The sequence below is a fragment of the Ostrinia nubilalis genome, chromosome 11 (genome assembly GCF_963855985.1).
Source record: "Ostrinia nubilalis chromosome 11, ilOstNubi1.1, whole genome shotgun sequence".
Taxonomy (NCBI): domain Eukaryota; kingdom Metazoa; phylum Arthropoda; class Insecta; order Lepidoptera; family Crambidae; genus Ostrinia; species Ostrinia nubilalis.
Window position 1 is genome coordinate 8,856,292 of NC_087098.1, and position 21,173 is coordinate 8,877,464.

The 21,173-nt window shown below is 34.8% G+C and overlaps 3 protein-coding genes across 3 annotated transcripts; 1 reads left to right on the forward strand and 2 right to left on the reverse strand.

The window, feature by feature from the left end:
• Window positions 1-8,046: 8,046 nt before the first annotated feature.
• Window positions 8,047-9,030, reverse strand: LOC135075986 (tyramine/octopamine receptor-like). Its single transcript, XM_063970433.1, has one exon. It carries the CDS (start codon window positions 9,028-9,030, stop codon window positions 8,047-8,049), a length of 984 nt encoding a protein of 327 aa, XP_063826503.1.
• A 2,584-nt stretch (window positions 9,031-11,614) lies between these two features.
• LOC135076202 (transmembrane protein 127-like) lies at window positions 11,615-17,831 on the forward strand. Its single transcript, XM_063970679.1, has 4 exons — window positions 11,615-11,803; window positions 12,601-12,849; window positions 15,072-15,371; window positions 15,664-17,831. Exons 1-4 carry the CDS (start codon window positions 11,779-11,781, stop codon window positions 15,942-15,944), a joined length of 855 nt encoding a protein of 284 aa, XP_063826749.1. The 5' UTR covers window positions 11,615-11,778; the 3' UTR covers window positions 15,945-17,831.
• A 208-nt stretch (window positions 17,832-18,039) lies between these two features.
• On the reverse strand, window positions 18,040-19,201 carry LOC135076203 (nuclear receptor-binding factor 2). The gene is made up of 2 exons (XM_063970680.1): window positions 19,081-19,201; window positions 18,040-19,005 (listed from the first exon to the last, which is right to left on the reverse strand). The coding sequence occupies exons 1-2, from the start codon at window positions 19,102-19,104 to the stop codon at window positions 18,289-18,291; spliced, it is 741 nt and encodes a 246-aa protein (XP_063826750.1). The 5' UTR covers window positions 19,105-19,201; the 3' UTR covers window positions 18,040-18,288.
• Window positions 19,202-21,173: the final 1,972 nt, after the last annotated feature.

Genomic DNA, 21,173 nt, shown 5'->3' on the forward strand with positions numbered 1-21,173 from the left:
ATCTCCGGAATTGATCCATTAGGTACTCCCAGGTGTCATGCTACTTTAATATCGAGATTACATTGTTAAGTTTACGGCGACAACACTTCAAGCACTTTGGTAACTTTGTATTAGGAGTTATTTTACAACTAATGTAACTATACTTGAATTGAAAAGTTTGAGCCTAATAAATATTCTAGTGTTTTCTGTTTTACGTAACGAAATTCATAATTCATACTTCTACTGCGACACGCATTACTCTTATCAGGGCGACCCGGAGGTATAGGGCCACGATTCACTTCGGCTGACTCATGAAAATGGTTTCCTGTGATTCGAAACCCAGCGCTACGGTAACTACGTTCACACTTACCTACGTGTCGGCCAAAAGTTATTATGTAATATCTTCCCATTTACATATTCGCGCTGCCGCGGTATCTGCGCGTGACACGTATTTACGGTGCACTTTTTGGAGAAAGATTTCACTGCAATGCAAATACAATTTGAGCAAACGAGCAGAAATTTCACGTTGTTCTACTATATCCACATATTATAAATAATAACAGATTTTTTGCCAGTATTCCAGTTCTGTAATTATTTTAGGTTTAACAAGCGACTCTACATTTAGTTTTATTTCATGAAAATGAATGGAAAACTAGATAGTGTTTTTGTACCTTTTATACGTAAAATACGGTGAGGGATGTGGAAGATTTAAAAACAAAATCTCATGTAATTTAGATTTCGATAACAGTCCTTTAAAACACTTCAGGCTGAAGTACACCAAAAGATTTTAATTTCTTACTACGTAGGAGTAACTCTTGTGTTTCCATAGAAAAAGCATTTTAATTTTTCCTTTACTTAAGATTAACGGAAATTTCTACAATATTATTCAATATAAACATATTCTTGCAAACACAAAATAAAATTAATGAGAGAATTTACAAGACACAATTTCAAAAAATCCAAGATAGGACTAACTTCTCTAAAAATAACCCCTAATTAGTTTTTAATTATCTGCAAAATAATGTTCTCAGTGCGATAATGATTTCTCTGATAGAATAAAACATTCAATTGGAAATAATAATGTATAACATTTATACGCACACAACTATATTATAAAATTACAATATTTAGATAGGTTATATTAGATTATATAACTTTCAATCGTATATGTTACCTATACCTGCTACAGCAACTGAATCGTAAGTGACACGTAGTTCACCCGTAATGGAGGCTAGGTTTGGCGTTGATTAATATCCTTGCTCTAACCTGAAACGCTCCATCGATGTAATGTATAAAACACAAAAATATGCTGCCAATAGTGTATCATTAGTTACTTCTTATGATATTAATAAGGATTTGTATGTCAGAGTAATTTTTATATGAAACGACGTACCTCTTCGCACATAGGACATAAAAATTGTAATTATCCATTGGAAACCTAAAAAAACCATAATACATACGAGTAGAAGCATTAACCCATTTACGAGAATTTAAAGCATAAGCCATAAAAGGAAAAATGCTAAAGGAGAAATGTAAAAAAACATAGCTTTTGTTTTAATGCCATTTATTATTATCTACGAGTAGGTAGGTACTTAATAAGTAGGTAGTTTAATAACTTATTTACTTTGTATGAAATTTCCCAAATCATTGTTATTTGTGAAATTTAATCATGGCAACAATTTATTGATACCTACCTGCCTATTAGATGTTATTCTGAAGGCACTCAGAAACCTTTTGCTTTTAAATACACCAATTTCAAGGCACTTGCCCTAAAACTTGGATACTTATGTTTGATTAAGGTTCTGCCTTTGATCTTAAGTGCCTACTAAGTGATAGCTGCTACATGATGGCATATAAAGGTCACATTGTATCAATCAAGTTAACCATTAAGGGATTTTAAAAGAAAAATAGAATAGAGTCTGTATCTACCCCCAGATTTCCTAGTTTTACAGTTTTATTTCTATCCAAGAATTTTCGTGACTAGTCTGAATTTCCGCCAGTCTAAGATCTAGGTTTTGTTAAAGAAAATCGTCTTCTTACCCGCATCGAAGTTAAATACGAAGCCACTATTCTACACTTAACTTTAAAGTTACTGTTTGTTAAGACCATTCTAGGGGCCCTAAGCCGTATTTACAATAAGAGTTATTTGCACAGTTAATCGGATCGCTGAATCGATTTGATTGTGTTTTGACTTTGAAGAACTAAGGCCAAACAGAATCCCGAAATCTAACATTTGCCAAATACAAGTAAACGTTCTGAAACGTCAGTAGTTATAACTCCAAACACAAATTGAATACCGTACCAATAGCAGATGATGCAGAAGCATTACAATCATCATCAGCCCATTAATTAGGTACTACAGTGGACTCCGGGAGCACGACCTATTTTACCAACAACAGGCTGATGGAGGATTAGGAGAGTGCAAATAAACTTAGCAGAACTTGATATACATATTACCTATTATTGCGTCATTTCCATTTTGTATAGTTGAAAAGTCTCTGTCTCTCTCTCTCTCTCTCTCTAAGAAGTAATTCAAATACAATACAAAACAAATAACAAATAAGTCACGTCTTCATCACTTTAAACATTTCGCACAAGAAGGTACTTACAGAAGTAGGTCATAAAACATTTTGATAGACTGGTATATACAAACATTATTAAGGGTTCGCATGAGTAGGTAATTAAGCACTACTTAACCCTTTTGTTACCTCTACCTACTTGGGTTGTGAAAGTTATATCATCATTAGAAGCGTTCAAAGCGTATTTGTATAAAGGACCTTACCCTTGAAGTAAAATAATAGCTCTCCATTACTAAAATCTCAGTTACTTTATTCCACAGTTCCGGTCATGATGTTGACTACACACACTGAATATTCAAATCAATTCTGTGAACTAGCATGCTCTCGTAATTAAATCTATAGATGATGAAATGGGGAGGAGCAAAATTGACGTAATTTTGTAATTATTTTTCCACAAATAGAGAAAACTGATATAAATTATTTTACTGTCCTTTCAAATATCGGATGATGTCATACCGCTTAGAAATGAACCAACGACCGCGGCGTGATAAATGATGTTTACGCTACAGTTCAGCGATTCAAGTGTCTGCCCGCATAATTTAACGCTTAATTACGCATCACTATACATCATACTCTGTCTAGACTTGACAACACAACCCTTACCACCACACATTGGCAGCAACACACAGATTTGAAACCAATGAGGGGAAGAGAAGGCTCATTTCACCTTGTCGCGTGGACAGCGTGTCAACCAGGATGACGTGCTACGTGACACAGGTCGCAACGTTAAGGATTTTCGTGGTAATTTTGGTTTCTTCTACTTAATAATTTACCTGAGAAATTAGTAAAATGCGTAAACTTAATTTTACGCGTTTTTACTTAGTAATCGCGATAACTAACTATAAATAGGTAAAATCTTTCAGGAAATCGCTTTACCTGAAGATCGATCAAATTAGTACGTCGTTACCTAACACTTTGCTACAGCGAAGTGCTAAAAGCATTCTTGATTTTCTTTTGCCATACGCTACATGTGATAGATGTTACCACCAGCACCAACCCTACATCCATATTATATTTAGGTACATATTATAAAACGTTTTACCAAATTTTTATACATAACAATTCTGTGAAAATCTGGTACTGCTCTAAGTAATTTTATTTGGAATAGAGATTATGTAAATGAAGACTACTCGTACTAATATACTGTGCTACTACCACCAGCTATAGGTACTGTGCGAAGCGCGTAACCTTTAGTACCACGTAGGTAATAAGATGTTTAATATCATCATAACATAGCCTGGGGAAAGCAGAATATCTTTATGAAAGCTTAAAAGGAAAATTGTAGAGACATTGTGATGCAGAAGAGAAAAATTATTACATACTTAGTAGGGCTCGTATATGTTTTTATTACATTTCTGGCGCAAAATATGATTTTTTTTTATTTCTCAACTGCTTTCAAGTCTACGTCACCTAAATAATTGAAAGCGTAACGTAATATTTAATTCTACGAAAACGAAATAAAAAAAAGTTAATACAAAGCAGGTTCACAGAATAAGACAAATAATAATTAAGTCAAATCAAATAACAGTGGATACTTATTCTGAAATTACTGTTCAAAGATGATTATAAGTATGTCTTCATGGACGTTTAACACCGCAAAATACCTAATTGTGTAAGATTGGCTGAAATTATACGTCGTAATATCTTTTCTTATAACAAAGACTGAGCCCAGCCAGTGTAATTGCCTTCTACTATTATTAGAATTGTAATAAAGTATGTTTTTCTATACTAATCTAAACAACTAGTAAAAATAGCCTTCAGTACTATGATACCTACTGATTTTATTTTTATTAGTTGTTTAGACTCAAATAGCAAATAAGATACAATATCTCAATAGAGTCGTAGAAACACACAGATAGATAGGTAAAATAGCCCACATACATCGGTAAATTAAATTCATGTAATATGATGTAATACACTGCACAGTGCAACCGCTCGCAAGGCTTAGGAAGTGTAACCATAAATCAACGGCGCGTTGAAATTATTGGTTTACAATTCCGAAACCTATACAGACTGAAGATACGAAGGATAAACTTATAGACTACTAGCGGCCGCCCGCGACTTCGTACGCGTGGATCCCGTTTTACCCCCTTTTCCCGAATTTTCTTTGCTATAAACCTCACGGAGCCCGAGACCTTTCCAACGAATGCAAAACCGTGGAAATCGGTTCGTGCGTTCTAGAGTTATAGCGTCAGGGAGGAAAACCCGACTTATTTTTATATAGTAGATTTCACTGGCGTGAAGATACTCGTATAGCTGTGGCAATAACCAATTTATTAGGTGCTTAATTTTATTGCGCTCTCTTTAATTAGTTATTATTAATTAATCAATCACCAAACTGTATTTACCTTAATCCGGATTATGATCTTCATACTTTGGTACTTTAAGCGGAAATATATTTTCTTCCAGACTGAACATGTTGTTATTTATGTTGAAGTTCGAGTTAATAAGCGAGCCGGAGCTACGGTGTATAGTTATTACTTCCGGTCTTCCAGCTAAAAGCTCTTGTAGGCGTTCCATAGTTAACGCCTACTACGAGTATTGTTGTTCCCGTATCAAGTTCGTAATGCCGGCGCTTGTAACTTAATATTCCAGCAAAGAAGGGAATTTATGAAAAGCTAACTTCAAGTAGGTACTCATTGGAATCAGTAACATTTTAAGGCCCTTTTCACATGTTCCGGTTGCCGGCTACGGCGCCGGGTATCCGGTGGTGAAGTGTATGAGCATGGTACGTAGCTTTCACATGTTCCGGCGTAATTAATCCGGCATGCCCATACACTTCACCACCGGGTACCCGGCGCCGGTTAGCCGGCAACCGGAACATGTGAAAAGGGCATTACCTACTGAAAAAATTAAACTGAAAATGTCTTGGTCGAACAAACTTGGAGCACTTGTTGTTAACACAATATGTATAATTTTAATGATTACTTTCTTGGAACGCTATCTTAGAAAGTTTTTGGAAAGTTAGGAACACGTCTTGTTACATATTATTTCCCCCGAATAATATCTAGACTCTTTCTATTCATCAAGGTTGTATCCATAGCTGTAACTCACAACCTTTAATTTGCCCAGGATATTTGATTCCGAGAAAAATTAATTATCGTTACAAAAGCAAAGCGACCCTTCATGAATCGAGTATTTAATTATCTGACCTTTTTTTTCATTAAGGTTGTTTTTGTGATTTTGTCAGTTTGGAATGAGTTATTGCAAAAAAATGATATTGTAGGTACTCGTAGAACCTTCGGTTTATTTTCGTTTACTTCTTATTGTTTTTCTGAAAAATGTAATTTGTAATAACAGTTTTACAGGATTCAGTAGAGAAATTAATAAATTTCTTACAGTCATGTCATGTCAGAATCCCACAATATCGTTGGAAGCTAGTACATCTCTTTCTAATTAAGTAGTTAGCATTCGCATAAGGGCCGTAAACTTTGACCTCGGATTTTTTTTTACAATGCATTGTTGCCAACAATCGTACAAGCAACTTCCTCAGTTCATAATGGAAAAGATTTTTCATAAGCTTCCGACGTTTTTGTGAAAATTCATACCCGTCTTAAAATATTCGTAAATTACTTTGGTAAGAGAGTCAAGTTTAAAGTAAGTAATTTTAACTAACTTCAAAACTTGTTACGGTTGTTGGTCGGTACACGGAATTTTCTTAGGCTGAGTTGCACCACCTAATTTTTACCGTAACTATAACGATAACCATTGTTTTTTGTATGGAGATTGACAGATTTTTGGTCGTTTGTTAAATTTAAAGTTAGATGGTGCAATCCAGCCTTAGAAGTACATTTTTGAACAGTGTTCCTTTGTTTGGCGAGTTAATCTATCACAAACTAACTAGTATCTTAGTTATTTTCTAATTACTGTCAGAAACTTAAGAGGCGAAATCTATACCAAACAAAGTCGGGTTAGTTACGCCATTTATAACTCAAGAACTGCTAGACAGATTTTGATGAAATTTGATATGGTGGCAGCTGACCCCCTGGACTAATATAAATAGGCTATTTTTACCCGACAACCCAAAAAAGGAGGGTGTTGTTTTTAGTGTAATTAATAAACTGAGGGTAGAAAACTGGGCCTAAGGCTGTACGTACGTAGTGGGCCAGGTCAGCTAGTTATTCAAGTATTTTGATTGCAATTCTAAGTCTCTCGATGTTGTTTTCTCCATTAACACATAAACTGGAAATGATTTAGTATTGCGTTGATTCGGAACCATCCATCAAGCGGTGTCACGCACAAGTGATGCGCTGACACATAGAGGCAATGAATTAATGATGGATAGCATTCATTAACCGGATATTCTTTGGGGCCAAACATAGATAGAGTTCGGATCGCATAGCATTTGTCTAAACAAATAACTGATTTGTGAGCTATCTTATGAATAAATTACGTAAAAAAATATTCAAAAGACAATAATATTGTGCAATCGTTTGCTCGATCATACGGAACTGAGACATTAAGACTACGCAATGCACAAATTAAATGAATTGAATAATTTAATAGCTTATTACGCCGTAGAGTCGTCAATTGGAATGAAAAATGACACAAGTATGTTAGTCTCCATCTACCTACTGGCTCTCCAGAACGAACAAAAGCAATCGATCCAAAGGATAAGATGTTAAGTGGCAATGGGTAAGACTCTTTGCTGCAGATTGTCAGTAGGGGTAGATCTAAGGGTTTTTGAGTAGGTACCTACGAGTAAAGCCGCTCAACGGCATCCTTACAATTACTTAGCTGTAGGTAGGTAAATACCTGCCTACGTGTCATTGCAAGATCAGGTATGCAACAGTAATCTCAATTGTCTTTCTTTTTAAATTACGAGTTAGTAGTAATAACTATCACTTACATCGTCTTGTTGTTAATATTAATGGTTTTGAATTTTCTTCAGATTCTGTGGAGTAGGATAAGGTAAGACGAGCTACGAGTATATTCAGAGTAAATAATGGATACTTACATAATGGAATTAAAGCGTTCTGTAACCAATCACTTAATAAATACAAGTATCGACCAATTTTTGTAATGATTTGCGTTGATGACTTAAGCACATGTTTTATTATTTTAAAAAGAAAAAGCCAGGAATAAAAACAGTAAGCTAATTTACGAAGAACTTAAAACAATCGCCCGTCCGCATAAGAATGGTCTGCCTGGCTAACAAGATGTAGAGAGTCTCTAGCACACTTCACTACCCCGTGTTTTGTCGAGACACAATTAGATGAATATGTGGAACACACTGCCCTACGAAGGAATGTAAGTAAGTCACTGGTCTAAATATTTCATTTATTAAATTGACAAAACCGGTGTATTAAAATTTACTTTTATTGATAAGTTGTAATTAACCGTGTAGGTATTCAAAAACATTGATGACTAGAAAGCTAAGTTATGCAACAAATGCTATGAAAGACTAGGAGGATATTATAAAACTTTTAGAAATAACTGACTAATTTAAAACCTTTTAACTACAGCAATTATAAGCTAAAATTTATTATCATACATTCAAACATAGTAATTTTTTAAAAGCTTTTCTAAATTCAATGTTAAAAATAGTGTATATCAACGGATTTACTGTAGAATTTAAATAACCTAGCCATGTTATAAAGTTCACTAGCCTATTGCTAGGACAACAAACCGGACAAAAGGGTAGCATTAAATACATTAGGAAAAATGGTAACCAACAAACTACAAATACGCCCATAATAATCCCGAGCGTTCGCGCTGCTCTCCTTTCTTTAGACAATGAAATCTTTTGTTTTTGCTCGACGAACTGATGCACTACATCACCGCTATTATTTACACTTGCTAACAAACCCTTCCCCTGCTTCTTCCGTTTCTGACTTAACTTCTTAATTGACCCAACGACTTTTGTCGTATAATTACTGGGCGTAACTCCGGGTTGTAGAGCCATATCACTTTCAATCCTTTGACGGGACAAAGGGTCGTTTAGCAGCAAAAGAGGCACAAAGAAGTTTTTCTTCATATCCAAGAACGCTTTCTTGTGGCGCTTTATACTCTCCCCACTATCAGAATCGTTTTCAGACTCTTCCTTATTGTCTAAGCTTTCATCTTGGTTATCAATCACTGGCCGTTTTTGAATTCTAGCTGCCCAATTATTACGTTTTCTTAACCGTGCTTTGGCAGCAGTGTATATTTTTATGTAGACTATCGCCATTATAATAAGAGGGATGAAAAACGACCCCAATGATGAATACACGACGTAACCTTGTTCGGAAGTTAACTGGCATGGGGTATCAGAAGTGAATTCGTCAGGCCAATCATTCCATCCTAAAAGTGGGGGAGAACTTATGATCAACGATAGCAACCAAACTCCAGCAATTTGATACAGCACTCTAGCCAATGTTCTTTTGCTAGCGTAGTTAATTGGGTCTGTGATAGCCCAATATCTATCTAGAGCTATAGCACAAAGGTTTAGTATGGAGGAAGTACAAGACATAATGTCGCAAGTTAGCCACATCTTGCACAAATGCTTTCCCCAAAGCCACCGCCCTAAAGTTGAATAGGCAACATTAAGCGGCATTACCAACACAGCCACTGCCAAATCGGCCGCAGCCAAAGACACTATGAAGAAGTTTTGCACTATTCTTAACGGTTTGTATGTGAACACTCCGAGGATTACGAGAATATTCCCGAAAATGGTACACAGAATCACTGTTGAGAGAACAATAACTGTGGTGAAAGCTTCCCATTCGGGCACAGCTATTTCTAGTCCAAAACTTGTGTTGAAGTAAACAATATCACCAGCGATATCACATATTTGTTCTTCGAGTGACGAATTCGCTTCAATAGTTCTTTCAATGTCTTCATAATCCACAGTGAAGTTACTAACTTCGTCCTTCGAAGCGATTAATTCGCTCTTCATCGCCATAATTTTCACTCCCAATAGATCTTGATAAGGTTCTTGTCACATTTTGGGTGACACTTCTGAAACAAGATCAACGGTTTAATTCCATTTTATTACAGGAAATTGTGAGTTAAAGCTTATAAAGTTATAATAAGTACTATAAATAACTTCAATTAAATACTTACACAAATGAAAAGTTTTCGCCTCAGAATAATTATTAACTCGTCTTTCAACAATGTTCATAGGTATTTTCTTACAGGCTATGTAACTATTTATTTAGCTGTAACCGAGAAGATCCGCCACAAACGTCTCGCAACGGACTGCGAGGAAAAAGATATTTTCGTGTTTCATAACAAGTCGTCGTGACCCAGGAGGGCTTGTGCATGGATGTCTAGGTAAAGTTGTAGGTAGGGAAGTCGTTCTAGACACAAAGGCGCACCCCGATTCACTGAAAACAGCCCGCTACAGAGCGGAGTTATTAAAACTATCTGCGTTACAAAAATATACCTAAGTAGATACGTCTAGGTGGGCATAAAAATTAAAATTCTTACTGAAGTAATTTTGTAGGCTTAAAGGTACTATAAGACATTATTAGACTTGCTAATCAAATAACCCATAAAAAATTATAAGTTTGTCATTCTTATAGCACTTTCTAAAAACTTTTTAGTGCATAATTAACTAATAAGGTCATTGAAATTTAGACTTGATTTATGGATAGCTTTATAATTTTATGTGTTTTTATGTAGGTACCTATAGTTAGTTGAAATCAATATCCTTTGAATTTTTAGAATTCAGTAAGAAGAGGATCAAGATAAATAAAGCTTTTATAAAATTATGTAGACTGTACACAAATACACCTATGGATCGCCTATTACAAAGATAATAAAATTTAACCCTTATTCATACGCGAGCTGGTATGCATTTTTTTTACAAAGTTGAAGTGGATTTTGGGTAATTGTGGGTCACTTATTTCATATTTTTGATCAAAATTTATAAAAAAATAGGGGAAGGGTTAGTTTTTTGGGTGGTAAATAATTTACCATTATCCATTCATGACTACAAATTTATTATTAAATGTTGGTGGTAAAATAGTTACCATTGTCCGTTTTGGTTTATTTTTGGTTCTTGACTAGTGACTTCCTCTTGGTTCTACCTATATTTTATTAAATATTTTGGGAATGAAATAAATTTATTGTTTTTATAAAAAAAAAAAAAATATTACTTATTATGCTTACACTTAGGATGCTTACCTTGAGTCTGAAACTAACAATTCACTAATTACGTAACGTCAAAACGTTACGTAAATAGTTATCAAAATAACTTAAAATTTCTCCAAATGTTTATTTAGTTTTATTTGTGCACATACAAAAAACAACAGTTTTTTTTATATATCATCAAACTTTTGTCAAGACGGGATCGGACAATGGTAAACTATTTACCACTTCTTTAAAATGTCTAAATTATATGAATAAATCAATTGCAGACGTTGCCTATAAGTGAGATTATACAATAAATGTTATAGTTTAGGAATCTGAATCCAAAAAACACATATCAGAATTTTCGTTGAACAAAGTTTCAAAAATACCAAAAACGCGCGCTAAAAACTTGAAATTTTTCACACCAAAACCGTTTGGTTGACTTTGACATTACCTGACAGTGACAAATGACGTTGAAAAGTTGTAAAATGGCATAGATATGTAAAAAAAATATATTTAAAAATATAAATAAGTGACCAAGATATCTTTAAGTATTACCATATCGAAAATTAGGATCCTTTTTTAAAAGTAAACAAAGTGGTAATATATCTACCTTTATTTGAATAAGGGTTAAAAAGGTTTAGGAAAACCATTTCATACAGTTCCTCTATCATTTTACAATTATTCGGCAAATCGCTTACAAAATATTATACTGCCAAACATGACTGTTCACTTTCCCGCCAAGAACTTTTTATAGAGGGCTGTGGGCGCGTTTTCTGGCAGCGCCATCTCTTGCAACATGATATCAACATAGTAGCTTTAACAAAATAATTTTGGCAAATCATCTCTGCGTTTAATGAAACGTATAGTTCACACGTTATCCGTAGCGGCGCTAGTGATAGCGGTTAGAGTAGGCGAAAAATATATTATAGCGCGAGTGCGAGTGAAATAGATGATTTCATGTGACACCACATGTCAACAATAGTACAAAGCCGTCAAAATCGTCAAATTAAATTTGACGTTTGTTTGCTAAAATAAAATTGTTGTGGTGTGTGGATGATACGTTTTTGCGTTGCGACCAAAAGTTTTGTTTTGTTGCTTTAACTTAGTTCATAGTGATTAAGTTCTTAAGTATATTTTTGATTTCAATGAACATCTGATCATAATGGGCTGCCTAACTTGGATCAGAGGTAAGACATCCTCCTACTTGTTAATGTCAAATCGTCAATAATAGGGAAACAGCGAATTAGTGTTACATAGTATGGAAGTTTTGCATTACAAAAGCAATTAAAAAGAACTATTTGTGTACGTCTTCCAATTGTAAGTATTTTCAAAGCAGCAAACTATGTTAGTTAAAAGGTAATGCAGTACCTACTTAGTAACATTGGTGACCTTAGTTCTCTGAACCTACTACATATACAGCTATATTCCTGTATATTCCGTGGATGTGTTGAAACCTATGGCGCAGTCCTAGTATCCTCAATTGCCTAGAACATAGTATTAATAGTACATGAACTAATGTATTCTTAAACCAAATGACCCCCCCTGAAGATACCCTATACATGTAACTACTTAGCATCATGCTCTTTGATCAAAGATTTAAGTAAATTGAACTTAGTGCCATGATATAATACTAGCCTATTAGGCAAGATTATTTGCCATTACCATGGTTTAATAACATTAAGCTAGACCTTGTCTATGCCATTAGCTAATTATTGAAATACCTATTAAGTATACCTTGATTACAAACTATGGAATGTTAAATTTAGGCAACTGATTCATAATGTAAATGTACTACTACTATTTAGGATCAAATCAAAATATGTAACTTAAAAATATTTCCCAGATTAATCTCAAAACCTTTGGGCTCTGTTGAAATGAATATCCTAAGTTATTTTAATCTTTGGATAAGATTATGTAAGGAAAAAGAAATAGAAGAAAGTAATTAATTATGAGTTACCTATATTAATGTATGTATTTGTTTCAGGTTTCAAAATATCCTTTCCCTTTAAAGACAAAGAACTCAATAAAATAGCTGCTTTCTTCAATGTGGCAACATTTATTCTGACTTGTGCTGCTCTAGTGCAGCCTAGTTGGTTCAGGATCAAGGGCTTACACTGCTCTCAGAGTTTGTCCCTTGTTCAGTTCTTCACATTTGACGATGATGATGATGAAGATGATGATATAAGCATTCACCAAAGCTCTATATTTGATCCAATGAAAAATGATTTCAATGGTAAGTGCTATTCAATACACTTCTCAACATGAAAATTTTGAACTATTATGTTGCTATTTTTACTATAAAATTATGACTCCACGGGAACGTTGGGAGTGTAAATATCTTAATTACCGTTATAAAAAGTTTTGTTGTAAAATATGGTGGAGTGATAATCTTATATGAAAATTTTGTTGTATTTATTAATTTATTTAGATATATTTAGGAATAGGGAAACATTAATGATATTTTATACATGCAAGCTAGTTTGCATTAATGAGGATCATTTCGATTTTTAGCTGTGAATGCAGATTTATAGGGCTAAGAAATCCTTAATACACAGTCCAAAAATTTTTGTTCTACGACAAAAATTGACGAAGTTATGGCCAAATTACTAAAAAAGTTCACTGACCGCCCGGCGCGGGGACGATGACGTCACTATATCCGATCCGAACGCTGCCGGCGTACTGCGTGGATAGAAAATATTTTTTTCTAGCCAAACTATCAGTTTTAGAGAAAAACTTGTAATGACATTTATTCATCAGAATAAAGCAAGCTATCGATAGGTAATTTTTTAAAATAGAAATTGTGAAAAATAACGCAAAAAATCCATACGGTCATACGATTCAATGGAACGCAGAGACGCGATTGGGGTCTCCGCGGTGGTATATTTGGCGATTTATTCAAATAAAGTGTTCATAAGTGTTGTTAGAGTCATATCTTCTTCCAAGTAAAATATAAAAATGTATATTAAGTATTAATTTATTTACTTCTAACAATAAGGTATAGCTGAGGCAGATACACTCTGCCTAGGCTACAAGACATTGCTATGAAGATCATTTCGATGTACACGCAATACCTACCTGTTATTTAGTTTTTCTGAGTTAAACCTACGTACCTACCTATCTATTCGCCGTTCCCATGGGCGGGCCAGCTGCTGCAGGAAAGGACAGCTGCTCCCTCCTGGAAATCTATTTAATCTTAGCCTAGAAGCTGGGTATGACTCCCCCGCCCCCCTCCACTCCCCAGGTCATAAGCTGGGCATGACTTCCCCCTCGGCCAGAAGTTGGGTATGATTTTATTATTTTATTTTATTTATTATTCATTATTGAGCAATTACATATTTGATCCAAATAGCGTCCTAAATCCTCTTTACTATTTACCCCCCCCCCCAGGCCCGAAACTGGGTATGACTTGACCCCTCCCCCTCCCCCCAGGCCAGAAGCTGGGTAAGGCTTGCCCCTCCCCCCAGGCCATAAGCATAAGCTGGATATGACTCCCCTTCGGCCAGAAGCTGGGTATGACACCCCGCCCCCCATGCCAGAAATGCCAGAAAATGGGTATGACTTGACCCCCCCCCCCCCCTCCCCCCAGGCCAGAAGCTGGGTAAGGCTAGCCCCTCCCCCCAGCCCATAGAAACTGATTATGACCTGACCCCCCCTCCCCCAGGCCAGAAGCTGGGTAAGGCTAGCCCCTTCCCCCAGTCCATAAGCATAAGCTAGGTATGACTTACCCCCCTCCCCCCCAGGCCAGAAACTGGGTATGACTTGCCTCTCCCCCCCTCCCACCAAGGCCAGAAGATGGGTAAGGCTTGCCCCTCCCCCCAGGCTATAAGCTGGGTATGACTTATCCCCCCCTCCCAGGCCAGAAACTGGGTATTATTAGCATCATATTATGTATTATTATGTTCAATACAAACAATCATTAAGTTACACTCACCCCAACCGCGTCTCCGCATTGCATCGAATCCTATGAAAATGTGGTTTTTGGACATAGCGATACTTATTTTTCACAATTTTTATTTTTAAAAATTACTGGTCGATAGTTTACTTTATTTTGATGAATAAATGTTATTAAAAGTTTTTTTCTAAAACTGATAGTTTAGCTGGAAAAAAATATTTTCCATCCCAATAGTACGCCGGCTGCGCTCGATTCGGATACAGTGACGTCACGCGGCCCTGCGTACGTTGACTTTTAGCGGCAAAAACGGCCTATGTTTATTACTTAATATCTTCGTAAGTAATGGTCCGATTTGGATAATTCAAAAAGATATATCTTTCTTATGTTTTATAGATTAACGTAGATACTAGTTTTATTGAATTTTCTACAACAGTACTGATCCTCATTGAACACTTTTCTTGGAATTTGTATTTGTAATTTGTAAAAACGAAAAAGCTTTTCAAGAATGGGCTTTAGCATACTGTAACTTGTATAATTCAGATGAAATGTATTTACAATTTCAGGTTTGCCTCCGTGCAGTACACCAGAGATAATCACTTTAATGAGAATACTAATTTTACTCTGTTTTATGGTGCTACTTTGCTCTTTTGTTGGCATTGTTATTAACATCACAAGTTTGGAAATCAGAGCCATAAAGACTCTGCGGAGAAACGCAGTCCCTAGCATTATGTGTGTCTTCTGGGTCATCGCAATAGTAGGAGTGTGCTACTACACAACTGTTGTGTTAGGGAATGAAAACAACACGGATCATAATACAATACAAGTGGATTATGAATATGGCTTTTATACTATAACTGGAGCAGGTCAGTAAAATACCTTTTTATACGCCTTTTTCCTGTGATGCGAATTTTTGTATGTTTTCCCTTATACGCACGCACATTGCGAATAGGAAATATATGTATGAATGTATGAAACAATGAAATGCGGGTCCACATACGGACCAAATGCGACGCGTTCCGAAATCCACATCGCAGGAAAAAAGCACTTTTATTGAATAGTAATATTTAAACAAATAAAAATTTCTTATGATTATAACTATATTAAGTATATTCCCTTTCCTTCCAATATTATTAACATAAAATATAATTTTTTCAGGAACATTAGCTCTGTTAGCATCGGCTGCAAATCTGTGGGGTGCTCCGTTGTCAAACGATGAAGATGTCCTAACACGAAATCTTATGGAAGACTGGGACGGTTTAGATGCCCACACCGTTGGCCCCACCCCTGCAGTCCCGACTCTTCCCCCTTACACCCCCAACGCAGATTATATACCTACAATTCATACAAACTACGCCCCACCTACTTTAGGGACACAACAATACTTCCCTTTTGATGATCTATCTGTGTTACCACCACCACCCCCATATACACCATGAAACTTTTTCTACTCACTCTCAACATTTTGAAATCATACTTTCTATATTTAACGATCTCCTTATCATTTTCTTAATTTTTATTTTATTTTAAGGCTTGTGATGGTAGCCATGGGGATTGTAATGTTGTAGGCTAACATGGTTGAGATTGTTATTTGTTCTCTTAAATCATTTTCACTAAATTAACACTAATCCTAAGTGTCTTCTGCCCACTTAAAAATATCTTGCTATAAATCATTCTTTGTCGCTGAGGTATGTTTGACCAGGCAAAATAACTGGGTGGTGCATGGTATTGATATTTTATGTATGTAGTTAAACCCTTGGGCTAGTTTCGTCATGCATTGACTGTAAACTGGAAATTAGCCACTAACTAAAAGTTAGCTAACATAATAATATAGTAGTTAACATAATACGAAATAGCCAAATATACTTGTTAAAAGAAACCTAACAGTAGAAAATTGTGAGTCTTGATAAAATCGAAATAATTTGTTCTATGTATATTGTGGTTGTGAGATGATTACATTAATGACAACTGTTCACTTTGTGATTTGCCATTTTAGTGCCTAATCGTATCGTGTTTCTCATGATGCTTAAACATTTACTATAAAATTTGTTTCGACTAATATAATTGTCTAGATTGGATTCATTATTTGAAATAGAATTTGGGTCAGAAAATCAACCCTTGAATATGTACAGGAGTACCTAAAGGTAAACATAATTACCCTTAGGTAATGTTGTAAATAATGTAGAGTGATAATGCCTAAATAAATGATTAAAGCATCACATTAAGACTTCAAGTATAGAATGTTATTCTACTTCAAATAATTGGACCCATCAAGACTGTAATTTGCACCCTAGATTAAGATTTATTTCTGTAGGTAGTTTATACTTATTTATATAAAACTATGCCTTCTCCAAAATGTTCAAAATTTAATGTTATAGCGTAATTATTTTAATTCCAACAGATAGAAAGACGGAAGTTCATCGTTCATTTCCCAATATAACTTAATAGTAAAATATACTTACTGCATTTTATCAATATGTGTATGAAATATAATAAAGTGTGTAGGCAATATAGAAAGAATAATAAACTTTCCAAAAGGTAAAATTTAGAATAATATTAATAACCAAATAACCTGAAAGTAGTTGAACAACAACAGTGTTTAACAACAAAAATAAGTACTTTTATTTGGTAGGGAGGTATGTACTGTCTATTTATCCTTCACCATAAGACAAGTTTTGATTGAATTCAACTTCCTAATGTTATTATAGATCTACTTGAGATTTTATCAAACAGAAGTAAAGCTATAATAATGAGGTGCTATTTATGTATTACATTTCTATTTTAGCTTTTATTTTCCTTTTTTATAATGTTAATAGTATAATAACCTGAAAACCCATCATTATGGGGGATGAATAAAATTGAATCTTAAAATATTTTCCACAGTTGGAATAATTTAGACATTTCCTCCATTATTGTGATAGGTTTTAATTGTAGGTCTTGAGTTTATTTGAGTGTGAATTGTGTTATAAGACTTATGTTTCATTTCATTAATCTTTAATAAAAATGAGCTTTTAGATTACACAATCAAAAGATCTGAGTTTTTCAATAAATGGACGATGACTAAATTGTGTATGTACATTAATGTTCTAACAATAATAATAATTAATAGTACTGGTAGCATCTGATTTGATGTAATAATATGATATTCTATGTTACCAAAAATATTACAAGTGTTATTAGTTCTTGTTCGTTAATGTATAGAATTCTTCTAGGTGTAAGAATAGTTATTCCTAGTGATGAACTGGGAAGTTTATTTTTACATGTAAAACAAGAGTAAGATTTTATTTTTGTGTAAGACCAATATGCAATACATATCTATAAATAAATCAGTCTGTTTGTTATTTTCTACAGCATTCCTTTCATCAAAAAATAATAAAATTAATTAATGAAAATTCCTCATGTCTGTATGTGAACTATTCATTTTTAGAATAGAATAGAAATCATTTACATCATTTATTTAGGCTTTACAACGTTTGCATTTGTCACACATACATAATTAAAACATTTATATTATTAAGATTGCATAAATAAGGATCTTGCTATGAAATCATATTTTATTTACATTAATATTAAAATATACATCATGGGAAATCAATAATAAACCAGCACTTATAGCACATCAAAACTGACAGACGAGTGATATAAAAACAAACTAGAGATGCAAAAAATATACAATGTCTATTAAAATTCTTCTATTGTTGCTATAACAGGATTGTACACAGTCATTGTACACAATTGAAATTATAATTAGTCATTTCTTAGTGCATTCAGATCAAAATGAGGCTATTGGGTAGGCCTGTTGCTAATTGGTTTACTCATTTCAGTAATAACAGGTAACTTCTGGGCTAAATCTACACTATAACCATCTCCCGTTGTGTTTACACTGTTTCTATGGCTTATTTCATATGATGAAGGCAAATTTAAGTATCTAGTTCTTTCTTTTTCTAAATAATTCACCTTTTCTTTCAAAGTTGTATTTTCATCTTTCAGCACTTCTACTTGCAATACCAGTTGTTCCACAAGAGAATGCAGATTTTGGCTCAATGTCTGTAATTCTTCCACAACTGTTTGTGGAGTTTTTTCTTTCTTTCTTCCATCTACAACATCTTTAATGGCCGTGTCTTTTGCTACTGGTTCATTTGCTTTCTTTGTTGACAGCATTTGCAACAGTGAATCTGTTTCATTTATAGTCCTGTATATTGCTACTTGCACTTTAGCATTATCATTAGCTTGTAAATTGTAGAAAGGATCTTTACCTAAATTTTTAATGTTTTCTAAGGCTTTCTTGACTCTAGCATATTGTTCTTTTTTACTCTTGATTAGATCCTTTTGTTTCAGATGGTAGCTGTGTTGAAGTGTGATGGATTCTAAAGCTCCCGAAGAAGTGGTAGACTTCATGGCATCCAAAAGCAATTCAGCCGCATTATGGTGACACTGCATAGCTTCATCGTATCTGTAATTTATTATGTGGGCTTCAGCACGACGATGTTGTTGGTGTGCCTGAAAACCACGTCAAATTATAAACGAGAACATAGGACTTCCTTCAAAGAAGACGCAAAATGTTAACACATTTACCAGATTTAAAGGATGGGATTCCATTGAAAATACTGCAAACAATTAAAATTTCTTCTATGAAAACGAATGTTTTGTTGAAATCAGCTGTGATTGTTTTGCGCAAGAAAGAGAAGAAAAATTATATTATTTTTTATATAGCCGTCATAGCTGTCAATGTCAGTCAACTTTTTTATGCTAGAGTTGACCCCGCGATCATAATAATCGTATTATTATCGTACCATGTAAGTCACACGTCTAGTATACGATACGATAAATGAACAATTTTAATTGATCTTTTGCGTTATAAAATCCTTATAATATGGCTTATCCACTATATTTTAAGCTCGTCTGGTAAATTTTTAATTTTAAGACATTAGACCATTTCTCAAAGTTATTTTAAATTTTCCGATGATGGGCGACCTCTATGACAGCGATGTATGAAACTTTGAATACAACTAAATAAATTCTTCTTGTAACATATTGCAACCTTTTTAAATAATTATCTTGTCATGGCATGGACAATTAATTATATTTTTTTTTTCGAAAAAAAAAAGTGTTTACGCTTGATTACGCTATTCACTGAAATAATTTGAAGAAAATAATTAATTCCAAAGTATTTTTTGGACATGTCTAAGCAAAGATTTTCTCGCGCCTGGTACAAGAAAAGTCAAGAAATACTCAAATCTACTGAGATGTCAATTGCTAAAAAAATTTTGGCTTATAAAATATTTTTACGTCCGATTCTAATGTACGGTTGGTTTGAAGAACAACCTTCGCAGCTCAAGGTTCTTGAAATTAAGGCTCTTCGACAGATATTTGGTAATTCTAACGAGAAAAATCTCTATCGAAAATATACGGATATTGATGTAGTAAGCTACATGAAGCTACAAGATATCCGATGGCGGAGGACCACTGGTTCTGGAATAACGAGTATCCGGCGAAAGTTTCATACGATTTTCGATGCTGATGATCCATCTTCATACTTTTCAAAGGCAAGTTTGTGCAACACATCTAAAAGTCGAAGACTGATTAAAGCTGATAATCCAGGAAGTGAAACAACAATCGATACCGTCCGTAGAAGCCACCGGTTAGCGATTAAAGCCCAAAATAAAAAGCCTTGAAACTGCAATGGTATCATTTTATTGATCTTTTATTTAATCTTAATTATTCTAACTCCACGACATCACACAGCGATTACTTATGTTCACAATTGAACTATTGGGGTGTGGTGGATTAGGTTTAACCTTAGCCAAATACTTATTTCAATATTTAGTTCAACTAGGCGCTTCACGAGTATTCTGAACTGTGAAGCTTAACTCGTCACTTGATTCTCGTATTGTCAAAGAATGATTTTTAGTTCTGCTTGCAATAGACTCGTCGCGTGCGGTATTTGATGTAGGTGGTGGTTTATCCCACCAGTGGACACGCTTACGACATTTCTTAGAACGCCTTCCCAGCGCTCGTTCTTCTATTCTTAGCAAGCTCTTCCAAGATAGTCTCTCATGACGAACATGGTCCACAATATCCGTATCCCTGTACCTTTTATAAACGGCTCTCATATTGGGTCGCAACCTTTTAGGGTGTCTGTGTGGGTACTTTGACTTGTATATTTCTAAAAGAGTAGCACATTCAAAGCGAAGCAACTTCTTCGACGATCGGTCATCTAGAGCCCACACTTCACATCCGTATGTAAGGATAGGTCTGACAAAAAACTTGTAGAGTTGGAACTTGGCTTGACAATGCAGGTCCGGGTCACACAGCATTTGCCAATATTTTTGGCACCACAGTCGAGCACACCTTATTCTCTCGTTGATTTCTAACATCATGTCTTCTGCACTCAGTTGTGGTATACCTAATTTAAGTTCAGCACGACTTCTGCTTTGCATTTCAAATTTAAACAAGGTTATTTTTTCCTGTAGGAAGGTTTCTGTGGATATTAGAAATTAGGATGTTGTTCAGAATGATCTCATATGTATAGATGACCCACGCTGAACTGTCCCACCAAACTCAATGACAGGGGGGCGCTACCATCGTTCAACTATATGGTTTCCAACATGGCAAAAATCTGAACCAGCGATCCGGTATTGACGGTGGCGCCCCACTGTCAATGTCAT